We start from the raw sequence: 20328 nt of genomic DNA on the forward strand, positions 1-20328 counted from the left end.
AAAACACACTCTAGTCTGAACAACTAAACAACTTCAGAAATAGGAGTTTTTCAAGATCTAGCAAGCTCCTAAGATACCCTGATCAATTGACTCATGAGAAACTCCTATACCTGCTGGGGCAAAGAAAGCCCTTTTGCATCTGGAAACCCCAGTAAAGCACTATAACACTTGTGCTTCACCTATCCTAAAAGTGCTTACTCTGGTATACACATGGCACATCCTGGTACCTTGAAGATACAAATATCAATATCTAATCAATAAAGGTGAGGTATAGCCTTCATCCATCCCTGGGGGAAGAGCACAGGAGTTTGGAAAAGAGTTGCAAATTAATCAAAATCTGTGAGACCAAATCTGATACTACCTATTAGAAACATGATATTAAAATTGCCCCAGGGGAAGAACTTCATGAGCAAAGTGACAGATGTGAGAGAGAAACGAAGGAGGGTTTGCAGCATTGCTGGCATTGCATCTGGTATCAGGCAAAGAAGTTAACTGCACTTGTTCTGCCACGGGGTACAGGCAGCCATTCAACTGATGGTGACCAGGAGGAAAAGAGGGAGGATGTAAAATCCCCAACCAAGACTCAGAGGCAAATTCCTAATGAAAAGCACTGTACCTCTTCATTGCACTGATTTTTTTTAATGATCATTCTCAAACGTGAAGCTCTGAGTCTACTAAATTAGAGCTCTTAATCTCTCACTAGCTTCCTTGAGGAGATGGTCCGTATCTAATGAAACTTTTGGATTATTTTTAATGCTCCATCCATCTTGCCTGTCTTCTTGGTGCCAGCTGCAAAAGAGGAGCTCCTCACTGTCAATAGCCACTGACAGAGTTTCCTTTGGATCCACATCAGTCTCCACTAGCTGCCAAGCGCAGGGCCAGCGCGACTTTGGGGCTGTAGTCCTAGATCTGAAACAGCCCTTGGCTGCACACAGGCAGCAAAGGCTCCTTTGGGTTAAATTTAGGATACGTTTTTCCCTGACAGCCTTTGGTGGCGCTGCAGGGTAAGAAATAGAGGCTTTTCCAGCCGGCTTACAACTAACCTCTGATCTGCAGCACAAGCTGTGGCAAATGTGAGAGGAATGACAAATTGGAGCTTAGGTTAAACAGCTTGTCCCAGCATAATCATTTTATGTTCTAAGGACAAGGGCTGATTAATAATTAAAAAAATAGAAAATTTAATGTAGGAAATATACTGTCTGCTAAACTACCTTTCTTGACAGCAATTCAAAATCAGAGTTAGGAGGTAAGAAAAGGCTAATCAAAAAGAATCAATTAATAAGTATTTCTCATTATGACAATGAATCAGCTGCAAATCTGGTTTGCTCTAATGGGAGTTCGGTGCTCTGAAAAAGCATTAGATCGGCATCTTTGGAAACCGCAGTCCTCTTCGCATCCACAGCAGAGGTCTAAGCGGGCAAATGCAAATACCTCAACATTGCCCTGACAATACACTTAAACCCTCTGCCAGAGGGACAATCAGTCTGGGAAAAGTAGTGTTCGTTCTGAATCCCCAGTTCAGCCCTTGGTCTTCTTGCCAACCCTGTCAACCCTGCCAGTAAAGGAGGAGGCTAGTTGATGTCATTTGCTTTTATGATGTGGCTATTTGTTCACTGGGGATTAGAAGGACAGCAAACTCATTTCACAAAACCTATCAAAAACTTGTAAATGGTGACACTACCAGTCACTAGCAATTTCAGTCAGACACAAAATCTGAACCCATTTAAAGGGACATTAGTTTGATTGTTTTACGGCTTTGTCAGTGGCTTCCATTACACAGACATCTTTCCAAAATGGTGGCGTCCCCTAGTTATCCTTAGGCAGAAGGGATCTCAGTACACTGAAATGCCTTTGTGATACCCTTTGATGAAACAACATAGAAGACCTTGAAAGAACAGTCCCTTATGCAAAAGTTTTTTATGTAGGAGCAAAAGCTGTCTCTTAACTGCTTATTTGTATGTCAGCAAGTGCAGACTAAAGGAAATGGCACATACACAAGGCCATTGGACATAACTTGCTGGTTCGTAAGTTACCTATTACTGTGAACCTTAGATATAACCTATTTATTTATGATTGCTTCACTACCAAATTTCAATTTCGGATGCGCATTGCTGAATAGCTTTAGAAAATAAAGCGCTGATCCATCCCCCATGGTGTAGCAATTTCCATTGTACTGAAGTTTCCAAGGCTCACAGTTTTCTTGCTGCAGATTTATGGTACTCTTTCCAAAACACTGAGGGGAGGGAAGAGAAAAGGAGTTAGATTTTCAAAAGCTTTTAGACACCTACAGATAGAGATAGGTGTTGAGTGGGATTTTCCCAAGTGCTAGCAGAAAGGAGGCAAGGGAGCGATTCCTACTGCAAGCTTTATAACCAAACATTTCAGAATATACTGAAATATACTGAAAACACTATTCTTTTGGTGGAAAGCACAAGGATTAACTTAGTGGTCCTTCCAAATAGGTAAGGAAACAATGAGCCCCACATCACAGTACACGAGATGTATCAGCAGTGTGTTGCACAGATTTTTCATTCATAGGTGTCTGTGCTTTTCACTGATAGTACGTAATTTGGCATTAAGTATCAGCAATGCCTACCTTCTCTGCCCACTTCTGCCTCTTCAGCACAATGCATGCTGGTGGATTTACCTGAGGAATTTGTTCAGATCTCCGTGCTTCATATACTCAAAGACCATGATGAGCGGATCGCCCTCGATGCAGACACCATAGAACTTGACGATGTGCTCATGCTGCAGGTTCGTCAGCAGCTCTGCCTCGCGGTGGAAGTCCTTCCGTGCATTGTCACTGGCATCCTTCAGCGTCTGGCAGAGGAAAGGGAGATGTAATGAAGGGGAGATGTTCGCAGAAGGTAACAAACATGTGGGAAGGCACTGTAAGGGTGATATAAGAACACTCTACTGTGTAAAGGATGGAGAAAGTACATGCTTAATAACTGTTTTAGAAATGATGTTTTAGATGTGATGTTTAAGTGCAATTAAATAGTGGCAGTACAATTTTTGTTCCCCTGCCACACGTCATCCCATAAAACTATTTTTATTGTAAGAGGATGCATGAATACTCAGGACCTTACTGTGCCAAGTGTTTTCCAAACACAGAACAAAGAAACTAACCTTATCCAAAGAACATAATAGCACACAGCTGGTCCATATCCTTTAACATTTAACTCAGGCAAAACCCTGGTATCCTGCTGGTATTCACCTTTGTTGTAAGTTCTTTAAAGTAAAGCTTTGTTTGCTTAAAATGCTTAGAAGGAATGTGGGTGCATTTTCTACGTATTATTAATGTTGTTGCTCATGTGGGCCCCTACAGTGTGCTATGCATAAGGCAGATTTATACAAGGGATCATCCCCGGACCAGAAACACAGAATCACAGAATCACAGAATGGTTTAGGTTGGAAGGAACCTCTGGAGATCATCTAGTCCAACCCCCCTGCTCAAGCAGGGTCCTCTAGAGCACATTGCCCAGGATCGCGTCCAGACGGGTTTTGAATATCTCCAGGGAAGGAGACTCCGCTACCTCTCTGGGCAACCTGTTCCAGGGCTCAGACACCCTCACAGGAAAGAAGTTTTTCCTCATGTTCAGACGGACCTTCCTGTGTTTCAGTTTGTGCCCGTTGCCTCTTGTCCTGTCACTGGGCACCACGGAGAAGAGGCTGGCCTCATCCTCTTGACACCCTCCCTTCAGATACTTGTACACATTGATGAGATCCCCTCTCAGTCTTCTCTCCTCCAGGCTGAACAGGCCCAGCTCTCTCAGCCTTTCTTCAGAGGAGAGATGCTCCAGTCCCCTCATCATCTTTGTAGCCCTCTGCTGGACTCTCTCCAGTAGTGCCATGTCTCTCTTGTACTAGGGAAACAGGACTCCAGGTGAGGCCTCCCCAGGGCTGAGTAGAGGGGCAGGATCACCTCCCTCGACCTGCTGGCAACACTCTGCCTAATGCACCCCAGGAGACCATTGGCCTTCTTGGCCACAAGGGCACACTGCTGGCTCATGCTTAACTTGTTCTCCACCAGGGCTCCCAGGTCCTTCTCTGCAGAGCTGCTTTCCAGCAGGTCAGCCCCCAGCCTGTACTGGTGCCTGGGGTTATTCCTCCCCAGGTGCAGGACCCTGCACTTGCCTTTGTTGAACTTCATGAGGTTCCTCTCTGCCCATCTCTCCAGCTTGTCCAGACTCTGCACCACTGACTGCAACCCTCTGAGCTCTGCCATCTAGACAGTTCTCAATCCACCTCACTGTCCACTCATCCAACCCACACTTCCTGAGTTTACCTAGGAGGATGCGATGGGAGACAGTGTCAAAAGCCTTGCTGAAGTCCAGGGAGACAACATCCACTGCTCTGCCCTCATCCACCCAGCCAGTCATTCCATCATAGAAGGTTGGTCAAGCATGATTTCCCTTTGGTGAATCCATGCTGACTACTCCTGATCACCTTCTTGTCCTCCACATGCTTAGTGAGGACCTCCAGGAGGAGCTGTTCCATCACCTTTCCAGGGATGGAGGTGAGGCTGACAGGCCTGTAGTTCCCTGGCTCCTCCTCCTTGCCCTTTTTGAAGACTGGGGTGACATTGGCTTTCTTCCAGTCCTCAGGCACCTCTCCTGATCTCCAGGACCTTTCAGAGATGATGGAGAGTGGCCTAGCGATAACATCCGCCAGCTCCCTCAGCACTCCTGGGTGCATCCTGTCAGGGCCCATGGATTTGTGGATGTCAATTTTGGACAAAAGATCTCTAACCTGATCCTCCTCGACCAAGGGAGAGTCTTCCTTTCTCCAGCCTTCCTCTCTTGTCCCCAGGGTCTGGAATTCCCCAGGGCTGGCCTTAGCAGTGAAGACTGAAGCAAAGGCAGCATTCAATAACTCTGCCTTCTCTGTATCCTTTGTCACCAGGGCACCCGCCCCATTCAGCAGCAGGCCCACATTTTCCCTAGTCTTCCTTTTGCTATTGATGTATTTGAAGAAGCCCTTCTTGTTGTCCTTGACATCCCTTGCCAGATTTAATTCCAAATGGGCCTTACAATCTGAGATCCCAGACACAAACTTTTTTGGAATTCAGTGAAACTACTCACATGCCTAAGTTGAAGCATATATACAAGTTACTGGAGAATCAATACTAAATCGATGAACATAGAGGAAGTAGATGCAAAACAGAATTCTGGGGGGGTCATTTTTTTACCATTTATACAGCTTTAAAATCTTGCATATTTTCATTTTATGGGAAATATATCAACAATAGGTCAAATGGAAGGCTTAAATGTTGTTTAATGAAATGACGCTAGTTAAACTGCCACACAGGCAGTTTTAGATCTCTCCATAAGAACTATGCTTCACGAGCAAGGAATTGTTTCATGCACCAGAAAAGCAAATTCTGACACCAATTAAATGAGAAGTAATCATAATTAACAATAAACTACTGCTATGCTCTACTTTCATAAAGTACAGAGGTTGCACTATATTAATTCAAATAATATTTTTTAAACAGTAAGAGAGTGATAGCAGGTTACCTGTGCTCACAAATTATTATTCACAGAAACTGAAGGCTGGGCTCTGTACTCTAACTACAGCTTGACTCAATGTGAAAGAAAATAAGACATATAAGTAATAGCTTTGCTTTAACTAAAGATCATCTAGTCACATTATTTTCTATCCCAAATTCCTATGGTGAGCATGGGACCAATGATGCCCATGAGAACAGACACAGAACAAGCTGATATACTTTACAATGGTTCTGCCAACAAACCCCATTTTTTGCCTGTAACAAAATCATGGTTTGTCCAAGGTTTTTCTTGAACAGAGACAACTCTGTCCACTTTTATAGTATCATATGTGTGCATGTGTGAATGAGGGACTAAAAGATGACTGTTAGGAAAACACTTGCTTTACTTATGAAAGTGCAACCATAGGTCTCCAAAAATGAACAGCTACCATAATAAGGTCCAGATGGGGGGACAGGGAGCAGGGCAGACTGAACAGCCACCTACTGCATTGAGGGTTTTTTCCTGGTGGCTTATAGGCTCTACAGATTCCAGAGGCAATAGAAATCTGTCACGCTGAAAACATCCCTTCCCTGAGGGACACATTTATGAACCTTGTGTGTTTTTTGGCCCAGTGCCCTTCTTCCAAAAGTTTTACAAATAATGATGCAATAAGGATTTTGGCTGCTTCAAAAGCTACGGCATATGAGCATATAGAGCTGAAGCGGATATCAAATCAGCTCCCCACCTCTGGTCTCCACGCAGTCACATCCAAACCAAGTGAGGACTGAATTGAAATACATCTTCCAACCCTTCAAGGCTCTGGGATGATGCTTTAACATGATATAGGCACTGGCCTACAGTCCAATCTACATTATATAATGGAATCACTGGGGACAATTCTGCTGTCACTTGAGTTTACTCTGGTGGTTTCATGCATAAAGTAATTGGACTGTAATTCTTCTCAGTAACAGAACTAGAAAATCAATTTATACAAAAAACATTTAAAAAAATAGCAACCTGGAGAAAAAATAATCAACATGGAGGTGCATAGGCCCATACTCTTTCCGACATGCTCTTTCCCTGGAAAGACAGTAAAAATGCTGACAGCTTTGCCCTGTGAGGATGGCATATTGCATATTTCAGAAAGAGCTTTTTATCTCACAGAAACAGCAAAATTATCATATGACAGAGCAGTTGCTATGGTAATTACACGTTTTCTGTCAAATAGCAAAATGCAGAAAGGTCTAAAACCTAGAAAAAACCCAGACAGGGTTCCTACTACCAAGTGGTGAGTGGAATTTCTGTTGCCCAGCATTGCCAAGCCCTCTTTTCATTATTTCATGCAGCACGCAGAACAAATGCAATGCATGAGAGAGAGCTGACACAGTCAGGCAAGGAGGAGATTGGAAAGAGTAAAAATTAATAAGCACACAGAATTTACATAGAAATGACATTGAGTAATGCATTTAGCTCATTCTCAGTGCAAGGGAAAAAATAAAACCAAAATAAAACCATAAGAGCACAAGACAGAGACAAAGACATATTCATTATTATTATCATTATTGACAAGTAAGCCAAAGCCCTGCATGCAAAGCACTCTCACCAGTTGATGAAATTTTTGCCTGAGTAGGAGCTGAGATACAACCTCATGTACTTCCCAACCACCTGGGCCTCTCAGCCAGCAGCTAAGGAAGAGGGACATCCTCCCTTGGGCAACAGAGGGATGCTCTGGCTGTTACAGAAACTCCACATCTGCTGAGTTCAGTCTTGTCACAGGTAAAACTACCAGCCCACACTTGTTCTCCTCCACTAAGTCTTTGCCCAGGTAACCACTTGGAAACTGGTCTCTGCAGACCTTTGCTCCATAGGGAGTGCAGAACCCATAGCTCCTTGATCCACCACTACACTGTAGAGCTGTACCTGTGAGTATGTCAGAGCAACGACAGCGGGATCTGGCTCTCACCAACATCAGTATGACTTGGTAATGAAATTCTCAGGATATCTTACCTTTACACTGTTTCAGACTTCCACTGTGAAATTCTTACAACTGCTCCCCATCACCATACAACAGCTAAGCAGTATATTTATTCCAGAAATGAAGTTTGGTTTTGACCCTTATCTGAACTAAGATCTGAAGTGTTGGAAACCTTTAGTTTTCCTCTGCAAGTGTCATGGAAATGTTCTTCACCTAATGCAGGCAGCACTGTCCTACGTGAGCACAACCCCAGAGCAGCATGGGGCAAATCACTCCTCTCCCACCCCCCAGGAGAGCAAGAGGCAGCTGCTAACCTTTGCCTTGCAGATCTTCCTCATCTCCAACTCCAGTCAGGTTAAATGAATGCAAGAATATACCCAGGGAACCAAGCCAATGAGGAAATAGTACTGATCCAAGCCTGAAGAACTCACTGTGGCATGGCAAAATAGCCTCCAAGGAATTGATGACTATCCCTTCATCCCTTCATCCACTTTCTTTCTCTAAAACTGTCTGCAGGAAATGGTATACTGATTTAATTGAAAATTCACCCAGGAGGAGAGGGCTAGTACAATGCCCATGGACCACTTAACCTTTGGTTAAATTTTGTGTTCACAGGTTTTGACCCACAGAAAGAGTAGCTGTATACTCAGTGTTCCTCAGAAAAGCCTGATGGTCAAAACTAATTTAAACTGAGCCATCCAAGAAGACTGTCTTTCTCCTTTTCCAAAGAGCAAAAGTGCAAACATTTGGGGGTTTTTATGCTAAGCCAGATTTTTCTGGAACCCTTAACTCCTGAATAATTTGCAACAGTAACATCAATATTTAGGATATTTGACAACTAAAAAGGAAAAGGATGCATTTAGAATCAGATTAACTTGCTTCTGTGAGGTTCAACAACAGGGTTTTTTAGCATGCCTGCACAATGCTGTCACGGTTGCCCAGCAACCGGCAGGCAAACATCTAACGGCACCACCAGTGAATGAAAAGAAGTTCTGACAAATTTCACATAGGTGAGAAGATGCTTCCCCCAGGCCAGCTCGCTTAGCTTCCTTGCTGCTTAAATCCTTCTAATACTGCCTTACTTGTCACCAAATATATGTGTTTCTAATGGGCTGATTGAAGCACTTTCATAGGGACATTCTTATTTTGGTTTCACTCAGAAGGGTGAAGCTCTCTAAATCATTTGCTGTTCACTGCAATCATTTGGACTGCTCCTCTAGGACCAAAAATCTTCGTGTCTTTGCTGGGCCAAACCCTGTGCCCAACAGAGGGATCTGGACACAGTCCTCTGACTAGCTCTTGGCATGCCTGTGAAGTCCCATCCCCTGTCAGTGAGAGTATTGCCCTCAATTTTAAGCAGAGCACAGCTGTGAGCTACGGTTTGTACCGTGGTAAAAGAGAAAGGCTGGGAAGTGTCAGATGATTAACCACTTGACTGTATAGGGATCAGTCCAATGGTTTAGTTAGCCAAAAAAATCACTTAGACAGGGACCAGAGTCAGCTCTTCAAGAGCTGATGCAAGACACCTAAAATGGGCATAACCTGTCCACAAGGATATGTCTTCCTACTTGTCCTTCAACAGCTACCTGCAAGACACTTATTAAGGATACTGCAAAGAATGGATTTGGGAAAACACTAATAATAACACTGGTCCAGAAAATTGATAGATTTGTCATTGAAACCCATGGAGACATCTCTGCCTTTAAACACTGAATGTTCTTCATTGTGAATTACAGTGAGAAAGAACAGCAAAAAGAGAGTACAGGTACAGCATTTAACAGCGCTTGAAGTGCTAGGCTCCATTTGGTCAGGACTTTCAAAGGGAGCAAGTGAATGGAAAGACTTTTATTTTGCTATCAAGCAGTTCCCTGAAGTGATAGAGGAGAGGAAATTTTCACTCTAGCCTCACCAAAATACAATATAAAATTCATTCAGTTCTAGTTTTGGCATCTCCTATTTCTTGCTTTCTCCTGTCTATGATATATCCCTTCAGGGCTTCATTTTTTCTCACCAGACAACATGACTGAACAACTCCAAGTATCAAAAAGCTTGTAACCTTGGCAACCCTCCCCCTCCAAAATGCTATTTTTGATGGAGCAAGAAATCATTCAACTAATCCATCTTCCTTTCATGTTCTTTCACTGCCAGATCCAAAACTCTGTTTCTTGTTTACAATTTCAAAAAGATGATCTTCTGAGATTCTTTTACTGTATGATTTGATTCAAAACGTACACATGGTTGCCTAATTGTGAATGGTCAGATAGGATTTTTTTCTGATCCTTAAGCACAGTCCAAATTCTAAAATGTATATTTCCACTGCCTTTAATTAGATACTTTAAATGCTGAACACCTTGTTCAGCTTTCAGCAGAACACAGATGGAGATAGGAGACAGTTGCCAGGGAGACCTAGCAAACTCTTAGTAGAGTGTGGTTTCACTGATATCATTTTCTAGCGAACGTCCACAGCTGAAGATGACAACCGACCTCAGCAGTTCCATTTTGGGGGACAAAACGGCTTGGCATGGTGAAGCAAGTCTGATGTGCAAGCTCTGAGATCATGATGTAAATCTTCTTACTCCTTGGTAACGTCCTAGTGTAGTCTGTGCCCTCCTATGATGCCAAACAAATCCTTTCTTTTTCTCAGAGATGTGAGATTTTTTCTGGATACTGACAGCTCCAAGGTTATGGCTGTTTTCACTTAGTTGCCTCCTCCTATAACTGTATTTTGGGAGGGTTGAAAGGAGTTTGATAATCAAGAATTGCTCCTCCAGTTCTGAAATGTCATGACTTTTGGATTTCCATACAGGCAGTATTTAACAGCACATAACAATATTATCTACAAGTTTGTTGTAAGATTCCTAGCAATCATGTTAATGACAATTATGCACAATTTCAATGGTTGCCTAAAAGAATCGTACAGATCACAGCAAAATAGGCCTTTTTTGACTAACAATTATACATATAACCTCTTCATTTAGCTGGTTATAGAATAGTTTTTAGACATACAAAAATAAGTCACATATTTTTAATGACTTAGATGTTATTTTTCACTCATCTTATTTTAGATAGACCATAAAAGATTTTGCCCCTTTGTGACACTGTCAGTTTCCCCCTTTTCCTTACAAAATTCAGCTCTCATTTTATAATCCGCAGCAAGATCAAATATCATGTTCTCTTAACACTCCATTAGCCTTGTGAACCCTTCCGCATATATCAGAGGAGTTACACGGGGCTACGGACTAGGGAAACGTGATCATTTACAAATAAAACAGCATTAGTTGCAACCATGATTTAATAATGGAAACCCTAGACTCTTTTACCTTCACTGCCACCAAGATCTTGTCCTGCTCGGGACAGAGGTTATAGCATTCAGCCAGAAAGACTTTCCCAAAGGCTCCTTCTCCCAGTTCTCTTTTAAGAACGATATTGTGGCGCTTGATGTGCTGAACGACTGTGAACAGAACACAAAATGGAGGTCAGAAGCGAACGGCAAGGCCACAATGGGAAGAGGTCCATGCTGGCAGCCACAGGGAGACAGGTTGGCCTGCCCAGTGCTGTGCGTATCATGGAAAGAATTGATGCGCACGTCATCTATCAGCACTTTGTCCAAAAAGAATGTGTTAATTATTTGGAGCATAGTGCATTTGCGGTATAAGAAAACATGGAATTAAGAGTCACCTGGGAGAAAGCTATTTATCATCATCCTTGGATGATTGCTGTGGAGCATACATAACAGTGAACACTGCTTTTTTAAAAACATGAAGGAAAAAAATCAGAAAACAAAACAAAACTTTCTCATACCACTTCTATTTTTATTTCTCTAACAATAGCTGAACACTCTCATTCAAAGCCAAAAAATGTTTGGAAGGAATAAAGTCTTAAAACTAACCTAATCCAAGAAAATAAAATGTGCCTTCTTTTAATTAAATCCAACATAATCTCTGGTACTCTTATCACTTGCTCATCTTGTTTTAAACTGCTGCTTTTTCTCTCTGTGCTATACTACAATTACTATAAGAGAAAAATGTCGTTCTCACAAACATGATTTACAACGTTGCTCTGAAGTAAAAGAAATAAAAGACGGACAAAGGTTTTAGTCAGTGTAGTAGACACAGTCTTAGTTGAATTGCTGCCCAGAAGCAATTGGTACAGACATTACAGTCCTTCAGCATTTTTGTTTGTCTCATTTTACATTTCCCTTTCAGTGTAAGCTTCCATTAAAAGATTTAATATTTTAAAATATTGAACCAAATTTTGTAGAATACACCATCAATTTGCAATGTTCTAGCTACATAAAGCAGCTGCAAGGTCAGTTTAACTGGTCAGCTCAACAGGGTTTACAGCTTGTGTTGCTGAAATTGTACAAAACAGCCAGCATCTGCTGATGAACTTGACCTAAGTGTATTTAGCAGCTTTTGCAAAATTCAGCCCTGCCCAGACAGAGCCCATTTGCAATTTAATTGCAAAAAATCCAGTGAAGTAAATAATGCACAGGCATCAAGTGGCTTCTGCAAAGGCATGAATTTCACCTCGGTAGCGTAAATGGTGGGACCAGTGCTGAACCCATGGAGAGGGCGAACTGAGAGCTGGGATATATTCAGATGTCGACCAGCTTCTGGCTCAGTGCCTGGCCATGCCTACCTTCCAAACTGGGCATCCATTTACTTAGAAACTACCTTATCATCATTACTAAAGAATGTATAAAGCAGTGCTACTATTAAGAGTAGTGGGGAGAAACAACACAGCCTCCCCCTTGCCATCAGCAACATCTGGAGAAAGGGACCATGGTCAAGGAAAGGAAAATACATATGTTCCACATCGTAACTCTACGAAGGTGCAACCTCAGCACACTGCTTAGGAGTATATTTAATAATACCATATGTGCATGTGATGTGAGCCTGATGCTGTATACCCTGCACATGGCTGATATTTATCTTCAAGTCCTCTCAATCCCAATATTCCCACTATTCATCCCAATACACGTCTGCTCCAACAGCGCATTGGGCAGAGCCAGAACGGCTGTGATCACACTCACTCCATGCTAGCCCCTCAGAAAGCACGGTAAGGAAAAGCAGCTTTTTAAAATGCGCCAGGCCCATGAAAACCTGCTCCTGCCATTGCGGTGGTAGCAGGGTGAGGTAAAGATGAAAATGGTGCTCCTGCTTCTTCCTCGTATGACAGGTCTCTCATTAAAACTGAGAGGCCACACTTTCAATTAATAGCCACGTACACATTAAATGAGACCGCAAGGTACCAACATTTTTCATTCTTGTCAAATTCTGGTCTAGTGTAAAATTAAGTTTTATTGTGGTGATATTTTTATATATATGTATGCTTGCATATATATATATATATATATACACACACATATATATATACACAACATATATATATATATACATACATACACACACACACACACATTTTTGGCAAGCTACTCAAGTACTGAGCAGCTCCCCTACAGTCAGTAGGAAAATGCTCTCTATTTTACTTTCCTTTTCAGCACTGTGTTTTTAAATAAAGCATAAAATACAATTAGCACAAGACAGGCCTGAACCAAAATATACCTTTTCCTCACAGATGCATATTAAGTGGCTTACCTCACCTCTACCAATATTCATAACAAAATAAATATCAAGTCTGAGTTACTGTCCTGGAGTGTGACACATATACATACACATACAGGGTATGTGCATTTCAAATATAATTTAAAAAGAGGATCCAGAATAATTGTATCTTCCTCATCCACTCCAGGCCTGCAGCTCATAGCAGGCCTGAAATTTGCCCCATTGTTCAGGATCACGCAGAAATTGCTCTGCTTTCCCTCAGTTTTTCTACTTGTTCATGTCTCAACTCACAGGAAATAACTGAGTAAACAGTCCCTGATACTAATGGAGGTCTTCAATTACAGCTGAAGATGCAGGGATTATTTTTTTTAAATGAAAGTCATTCAAAACTCTTTGGTTGATTACAGTGTTACAAAGGTTTCTCTATGCTTGCATGAGAAAAGTGAGGCGATTTGACAGACTGTAATTATATCTGGTTGTTTGGAGGGAACCCAATTATGGCCACACCAGGACATTTGAGTGGAAGGAGATGGAGACTTTGAACAGTTTCACTAGGGAGAGGCAGGACCCGTTTCCACCCAAGCCCTGGAGGCCCTCCGTGCCACCGGCACGGCAAGAAGCAGCACGGGATGAGGAGCTGAGCTCCAGGCCACACAGCCTAGCCCATATTATTTTGCAGACAGTGTGCAGGCTTAAAGGCCGTGATGACCTGTGCTTTAAAAATACTTACTAATACATGAGCCATTATTTTTTTCCAGCATTAGGCCATGCCTTTGACCAGCTGTCCTCATCAGAGAGGAGACTGAAAGCACTAGGCCCTGTTTTTCTTGCTCCTGCTCAGCCAAAGCTGTCCTTCAGTCCTACCTCTTGGGGGATTTCTCACTTTCCCACTACTTCCCCAATATCACTACAAGACTGTCTCACCTCCTTTCCTAGAGAGAGGAGAGGTTCAGCTCCACATTACAAGTGTCATCATTGTAAAATGCCCATAAAACCAGTTAACTTTTCATAGGCAGAGAGCATGGCTGAAGTGCTGACCTACTGGGCTCAGCAGCAAAACTCCACTTCAGTAGAGGCCAGGTTTCATTTCGTTCTCTTTAATATCACCACCAAAGAGCTGATGCGACAGAAATATGAGCTAAGGAAAAAATCCATTTAGCACACTCAGGACCCCAGCCATAATGACACTGTCTTCAGTGGGAGGAGATTCCAGCAGGAAATACACTGAAAAATTCAAGTCAAAATCTGCTTTCAGTTAATATCAGGATAAAGCCAATTCTCTCTGTTGAAGTCCAAGAGATTATCCTGGAATTACATTGAAGAAACAAAGCAGAATTTGGCCAAGGAGGTGGTATAACTGTATTACCAAAGAAGAGCTCTCATGACATTGTCTCACAAGCCAAGATACACAAACATTCAAAGGGTGGTTATGTATCTTGCTCTTTTTGGCTCGAAATGGCAGTTGTCTTTGAGTTGCCATTTGGGCTTTTAAAAATCATGTCATCACTGGTTTAAAAGATCTTGTTTGATTACTGCAACAAATAGATAAGAGCTAAGCTGACTTGAAACACTTAAAAGAAAAATGAAACATAAAATATGAAGTGAAAATGAGCAAAATAAACAAGGATAAATGCTGAAAAGAGGCTTTGGTGTCAAATAAAATCCCTGAAAGCTGCGTCCATAAAAGCAGGAGGCTCCCATGGTTAACTGTAGGTAATGGCTGGCAACAGAAAACAGAGCTGCAAAAAAGGGCTCTCTTCTCCTCTTGAGGTCCCACAGACCTCCCACCAACATAGCTGGCCTTCTTCTAGGTATTTCATTCACTAACATGCAGCATGTCACCTTTTAAATGACGCATCAAGACCTTAACTTGCTCACACTGCCCAGGAATTTCCCTCCCCAAGTAACCTACCTTTGACTGCGAGGCTGAACGGAGAGGATCACAACCACCTTCGGGAGTGGGTCCCACCAAAACAGGCAGCCCGGGAACACCTCACCATATTGAACTCACTGAATTGGATGACTGACTTCAGCCACAGACAGCAGGACATTCAGCAGTATAAAGTATTAAAATGTTTCTGTGCTTAATTAACAAGTGAAATGCAGTGACATAGTCAAAATGATTTTTCCTTGGTCACGAAAAATAGGTGTGAGCATTTTACCACCACATGTGACCATTAGACCATCTACTTTGACCTTCTGCACAGCATGGAGCACAGTATTGAGTGAAATGACTTGTGTTTGGCAGGAGAATGCCTCCAGAAAGGGGTTGTGTCGGTCTTTATTTGAAAGTTTGAGCTATTCATTTGCTCCAACATTTAATCATTTTCTTTGCTAATAAAAATGCATGGTTTTTTTTCTTTTTTTTTTCAGCTTGCCTGGCTTTCACCTCCTTCACTTGTTTTTTAAGAGATTTTCTCTGCTAGCTTAAATATCCTTTTAAGATCTGTTATTTTTTTCACTATGAAGGAATTAATATATATAATCAAGACTCTTCTTGCTTATCTTGGTAAAGCAGAGGGAGTGCAATCCCAAAACAGATTATTGCAATCCCAAACAGATTCAGCTATTTCTAAAATCCTGTTAGAATAACCAGGTGTAAATGGTTGAGTGATTGCTCACATAGTATACCAAATTTGTACAAATTTGCCATTCATATGGAAGGAGGGCTGGAATTTCAGAGAGAATCCCATAGCAGAAGGATACAAAATCACTGCGAGTAGGAGACAACAAGTCTAGCCTAATGACATTCTGATTCTGCAGTATCAGAATCTCTACAGTTCTGCATGCTGTTGGCAGAGTGGACATTTAGGCCCATTGAAGATATCTACTCTCTACCATGGCAATAAAATGCCAACAACCAACTGCCTTTTTTTTTTTTAACCTTGCCTGTCACAGTTGCCTGGACACAGAAATAGATCAGATCAGCTCTGAGAGTATATTTCTATTTTTTGTGCTTATCCCTTACAATATTCATTACTTCTTATTCTATCTTATGTAGTGTTATTGTTGTTTAATTCTTACACTATAGCAGCAACAAATTCCCAGGCAAGACGGGCACTCAGATGTTGTAGGTGCAAAGAAACAAGCAGTATGTTTTCATGTGTACAGTCCATGCTTCAGGTAACTCACACCTCTTTAACTGGATGAAAATAAGCCTACAGAATACCTGCACCTCAGATAATCTACTCAAAATCAGAGGTGCCAGTACAGAATATGGGAAACTGAACATGGAAGATCCACAGAAGAAATACTATGGCAGAGAGATACATGGGTAAGCCCTATCACATTACCTGTACAAGTATGGCTTCTGAACAACTTTGTATTGTTTTGTTCTTTTTTTTTTAATAAAGACTGTGAAAACACAATTGTCCCTGAGTGGCCATCATGACCTGCCTGATATTTCACAACCATCAGGCCACAAGTGGGTCTTGGGGAAATATTTGATGAGTAAGTTCAAGAAGGCTCTTCTGTGGGCCTTGGTCTTCCTGGAAGAAGAACTGGAGACACTTATGAGAAGCAAACCTGCATGCATTCACAAGAATGGTGTATTTCCCATGGATTTCCAAACTATCAAGAACAACATCTGATGATAAATCTCATAAACCTGTGATTGTTGTAGCTTAGCCTTTCAGTTGCTTCATTTACTATTTAACTCCTCCCAGGATCTGTACTGGAAACCCCAAACTTTCCATTGCCTTGACTGAGAATTAGGCTTCCCTCCATGCCATAGTGCTGTAACTCCTGGGAGGGTGCCTGGACAACAGCCCTTCATTCCCCGCAGTGGGAGCACCACAGCTCTTGTCCACGGTAAACTCACTTTGTGGTAGCTAGAGTGGCACCTCTCTGAAAAACCCAACCTACCCCATGAAAAAAGTGAGAGGAGAAAAACTGTAGCTTGACACTGGGAACAGCAGGACATTCCCAAATCATTTCCCTTGCAAAAATGTCACACATTTTCTCTTCTCCTCTCTTGGATTTACATGTATTTTCATGTAACACTAACTGATCTAGCAGAGAATGTGAGAAATCTGCCATTCAGTTGAGCTCTGGATAGTGTTATCTTTCAGCTGAAATTATATTTTTCCACATTTCAAACCAATAAGAAGGAGGCTTCCTTCTTTGTTATTCTATATTTATTTTGTACTATGCATAGAGGATTTTAAAGACTATTATTAAACTTTGGGCCACTGAACATATACATTTTACTCATACTGAGCAGTGCAGTGTGGCTTCTATAATATAACATGGTAGCAGAGTCAAAGACTTAGAAGGTTCCTATAAAGCTGTACGCCCGTCGGGTTCTGTGATCTTTTAATTTGTTTCTTTGAATCATTAACTAAGTTTGCCCCTTTCAATTCAGCAGGTCCCAATGTGACATAAAATCTGGCATACAAATTAAAGGAACTATTCCACTGGAATGAAAAAATGAAAAACTTGGAAAAGCTTTTACAACCACGCTGCCTGAACATCTGTCACGTTTTGAGTCTTTTGGCCAACATCAGACACGTTTGACGCAGGAGCAGAAGTGCCGACTGCACACAGCGCCTTGCAACAGGTCTGTTCAACATGCAGCCCAGGGCTGCTTGCCCTGTGGCACATCAGAGGCAGCACCACGTTCTGCATGCCCCATGGCTGCAGGCAGCCCAGCACCAGCTGGCTGGTCAGCACGGACCCCGTCTGTCCAGCCTGCGAGCTGAACATAGGTAGTCAGGGGACGTAAAGCAGGAGCAGAGAGTACCTCCGTTCCACTGCAGCCACCAGAAAACCAGGCCACGGCGTTAGAGCTGCTGCTCTAAAATGTCCCCTTCAGACAGCTGTTTAAAAAAGGGCTTTGTAAATTCCCGCTGACATGTCGAAATCCCCTCCCACACATCAATAAAACTTTATTTTAGAGAAAGAACAAACACACGTGTGAACCAAAAGTCAACTATACAATATGTCAGCAGCTAATGAAAAACAAAGACCCGTGCTCCTTTAGGGTAATGACAGCTTCCTACGGGGTCTGGTGTGATAATGAACTGTCAGAGCCACAGGACCAACAGCAACAACACAACCAAATCACCACTAAATAGGACCTTTTGAATCTGTGGCCCCTGATGAGGTTGAGGACAAGTTCAGACTCTGTCATTATGTTTTCAGCACCTAAAAGCATCTTGTTTTTGAGTTGATGATTAGAGCATGCTGAGCCAAGCAGCTGTCACTAAGGAACAGGAGCTGCTCAAATGCAGCATAATGCATAGAAGTTTACTGGCTGATTTATCACACTATAATGAACTCAGTCGCAGCCTTTTGAGGTATGGAAGTGAAAGACAGAAAGAAGGAGAAAAAGGAGGAAAGGGAAGAAGAAAGAGCTTTGAACATTTTGTTCCAGTCAGCTTCCAAGAAAGAGGAAAACATCAGTCCACGGTTGCTGGAGATGGGGCCACTGGGCAGATGTCCAAGACACGTATTTCCCAAAGCACACAGGCCCAGCCTTTGCAGAGATGGGAACCCTCCCTGAACGGCACACACACGTAGCAGGGCAAACAAGAAGAACAGCAGAAACAGCTGAATGAACTTTATTCAGGATCTGACATACTATGTCAGTATAATGAACATGACCTAAAGAAGAGGGTTACACTCATAAGCAGGCTGAGTTGCCAGCTCTGACCAATGAGTACCAGTTAATTTTATGGTGATAGCGAGTACACGTGTATTATATTCTATAAAAGTTTACTAGATGTCACCATAAATCATAGTTACCTTTCTCCCCTGCCTTCTTTATTACTGGAAAGTACTTACAGTTGAATCTTCTGCAATAGTTGTTGCAGCCTGAAGTCAATGCAAATATAAATCGGGGGGATGGGGGGAGGCCTCTCTTCAAGAAACTAAAAATGAACATCTGTCACGTTTTGAGTCTTTTGGCCAACGTCAGACACGTTTGACACAGGAGCAGAAGTGCCGACTGCACACAGCGCCAAAAATGCATGGGCCAGAAAAGTTATTTTCTCGCCTAGCATCTAAGTGACTGGCTTTTAAAAAAACAAATCTTTTTTGTTGCAGCTATTGTACACCATGATATTACAGCACAGTTTAAAGCAACTATAGTCTGCACAGCACAAAGATGCACAAAATGTCAGTTTATTCTCCCATTCCTTCTGAAGTTCAAGTCCTCACACAGAGCAATAAATACCAGCTGCCTCCACATTCATTTACTCAGATAGCATTTTGTGCAGTAATAACCAACACAAATGGCTGCTATGTTTGACCAAATGTAATGGTAGAATACTCCACATGCTTATCAGTAAAGGAAATATTAAAATTACCATCATTTTTATTGTTACCAGTAAATGAGCTGGATTTTTGTCTCAAGTTGCTCAGAAGTGGCACTTGCAGCTAAGGAAGCGGGTGTTGTTCATCGACACATCCATACTCTGTGCTAAACTAAAACATGGAGGTACATGAAGTGTGAGCTTTTGTTCAGTCCTACAGACAAGGTATCACCAGGGCAGATTAACAGAATATTTTGCAAGCAGGACAGATTGACTGTTGTCTCCTGCAAAGATAACCACCAGCAAGAGGGTGAGTAAGGATTTGGTTTTAGGAGGGACTGATCTGAAGCCTGTTATGGAGCTGGGAGACAAGTTTGCCTTTTGATAGTCCGACATCCACAAAACGGTCCTCAAGCAATTTCCAGGACCACTGTATTTCTAGTCTGCTCTTCTAGTCAGATTTTTAAGGAGAGGTGCATGGGTCAGATACTAACATAATTATTTAGAAACAATTTTCAAGATTTATTGGGTAGTTTTTGCAATGTTTTCTCACATACAACTCTCATAACTAACTTATAGGTAAGTGTTGCTTTCAGCTCCATTGCTTCTGTCACATTTATTCTTCCCTTACTGTAACATTTCCTTGGTTATGAGAATGGTAATTCAGCCACCCGCATGTTCCAAAAATATAACATGCTCTAACTGCAAAAATAACCATTACTGATTTGCATTTTTTCTTACAGACAAACTACAGAGAGGCAACATCATTTACTTCTGAAAGCTAGACAGACACACATACAGAGATGGAAAGGGATTTGGCATCAGGGCTTTGACCAACAACTCTTATGAAGCTTTTGCTCAGTGAATCCCTTCATCATTGTTTTCCCCATCTGGAAAATAAAGATGCTACAGCACTATATAAGAGTTATGTCATAAGCAAATAGTGTTTTTTTAGAGATTAATTACTTTGTATTTGGACAGTGTCAAAAAGCTATAATGTGAGTCTTACAAACATCAAAGTTCTTATTTAGCATATTTTG

General features: G+C 41.9%; 1 protein-coding gene across 4 annotated transcripts in view; it reads right to left on the reverse strand.

Moving 5' to 3' along the window:
• LOC104150004 (BDNF/NT-3 growth factors receptor) overlaps nt 1–20328 on the reverse strand; it is a 213159-nt gene that overhangs the window by 51175 nt on the left and 141656 nt on the right. For all 4 annotated transcript variants that reach the window (XM_068924589.1, XM_068924588.1, XM_068924590.1 and 1 more), the window contains 2 exons: nt 10788–10918; nt 2648–2820 (listed from right to left, as the gene is read on the reverse strand). In XM_068924589.1, the coding sequence (XP_068780690.1) occupies nt 2648–2820; nt 10788–10918 (304 nt within the window). The remainder of the gene's footprint in view (nt 1–2647; nt 2821–10787; nt 10919–20328) is intronic.

The sequence above is a fragment of the Struthio camelus genome, chromosome W (genome assembly GCF_040807025.1).
Source record: "Struthio camelus isolate bStrCam1 chromosome W, bStrCam1.hap1, whole genome shotgun sequence".
In the NCBI taxonomy this organism is placed as follows: Eukaryota; Metazoa; Chordata; class Aves; order Struthioniformes; family Struthionidae; genus Struthio; species Struthio camelus.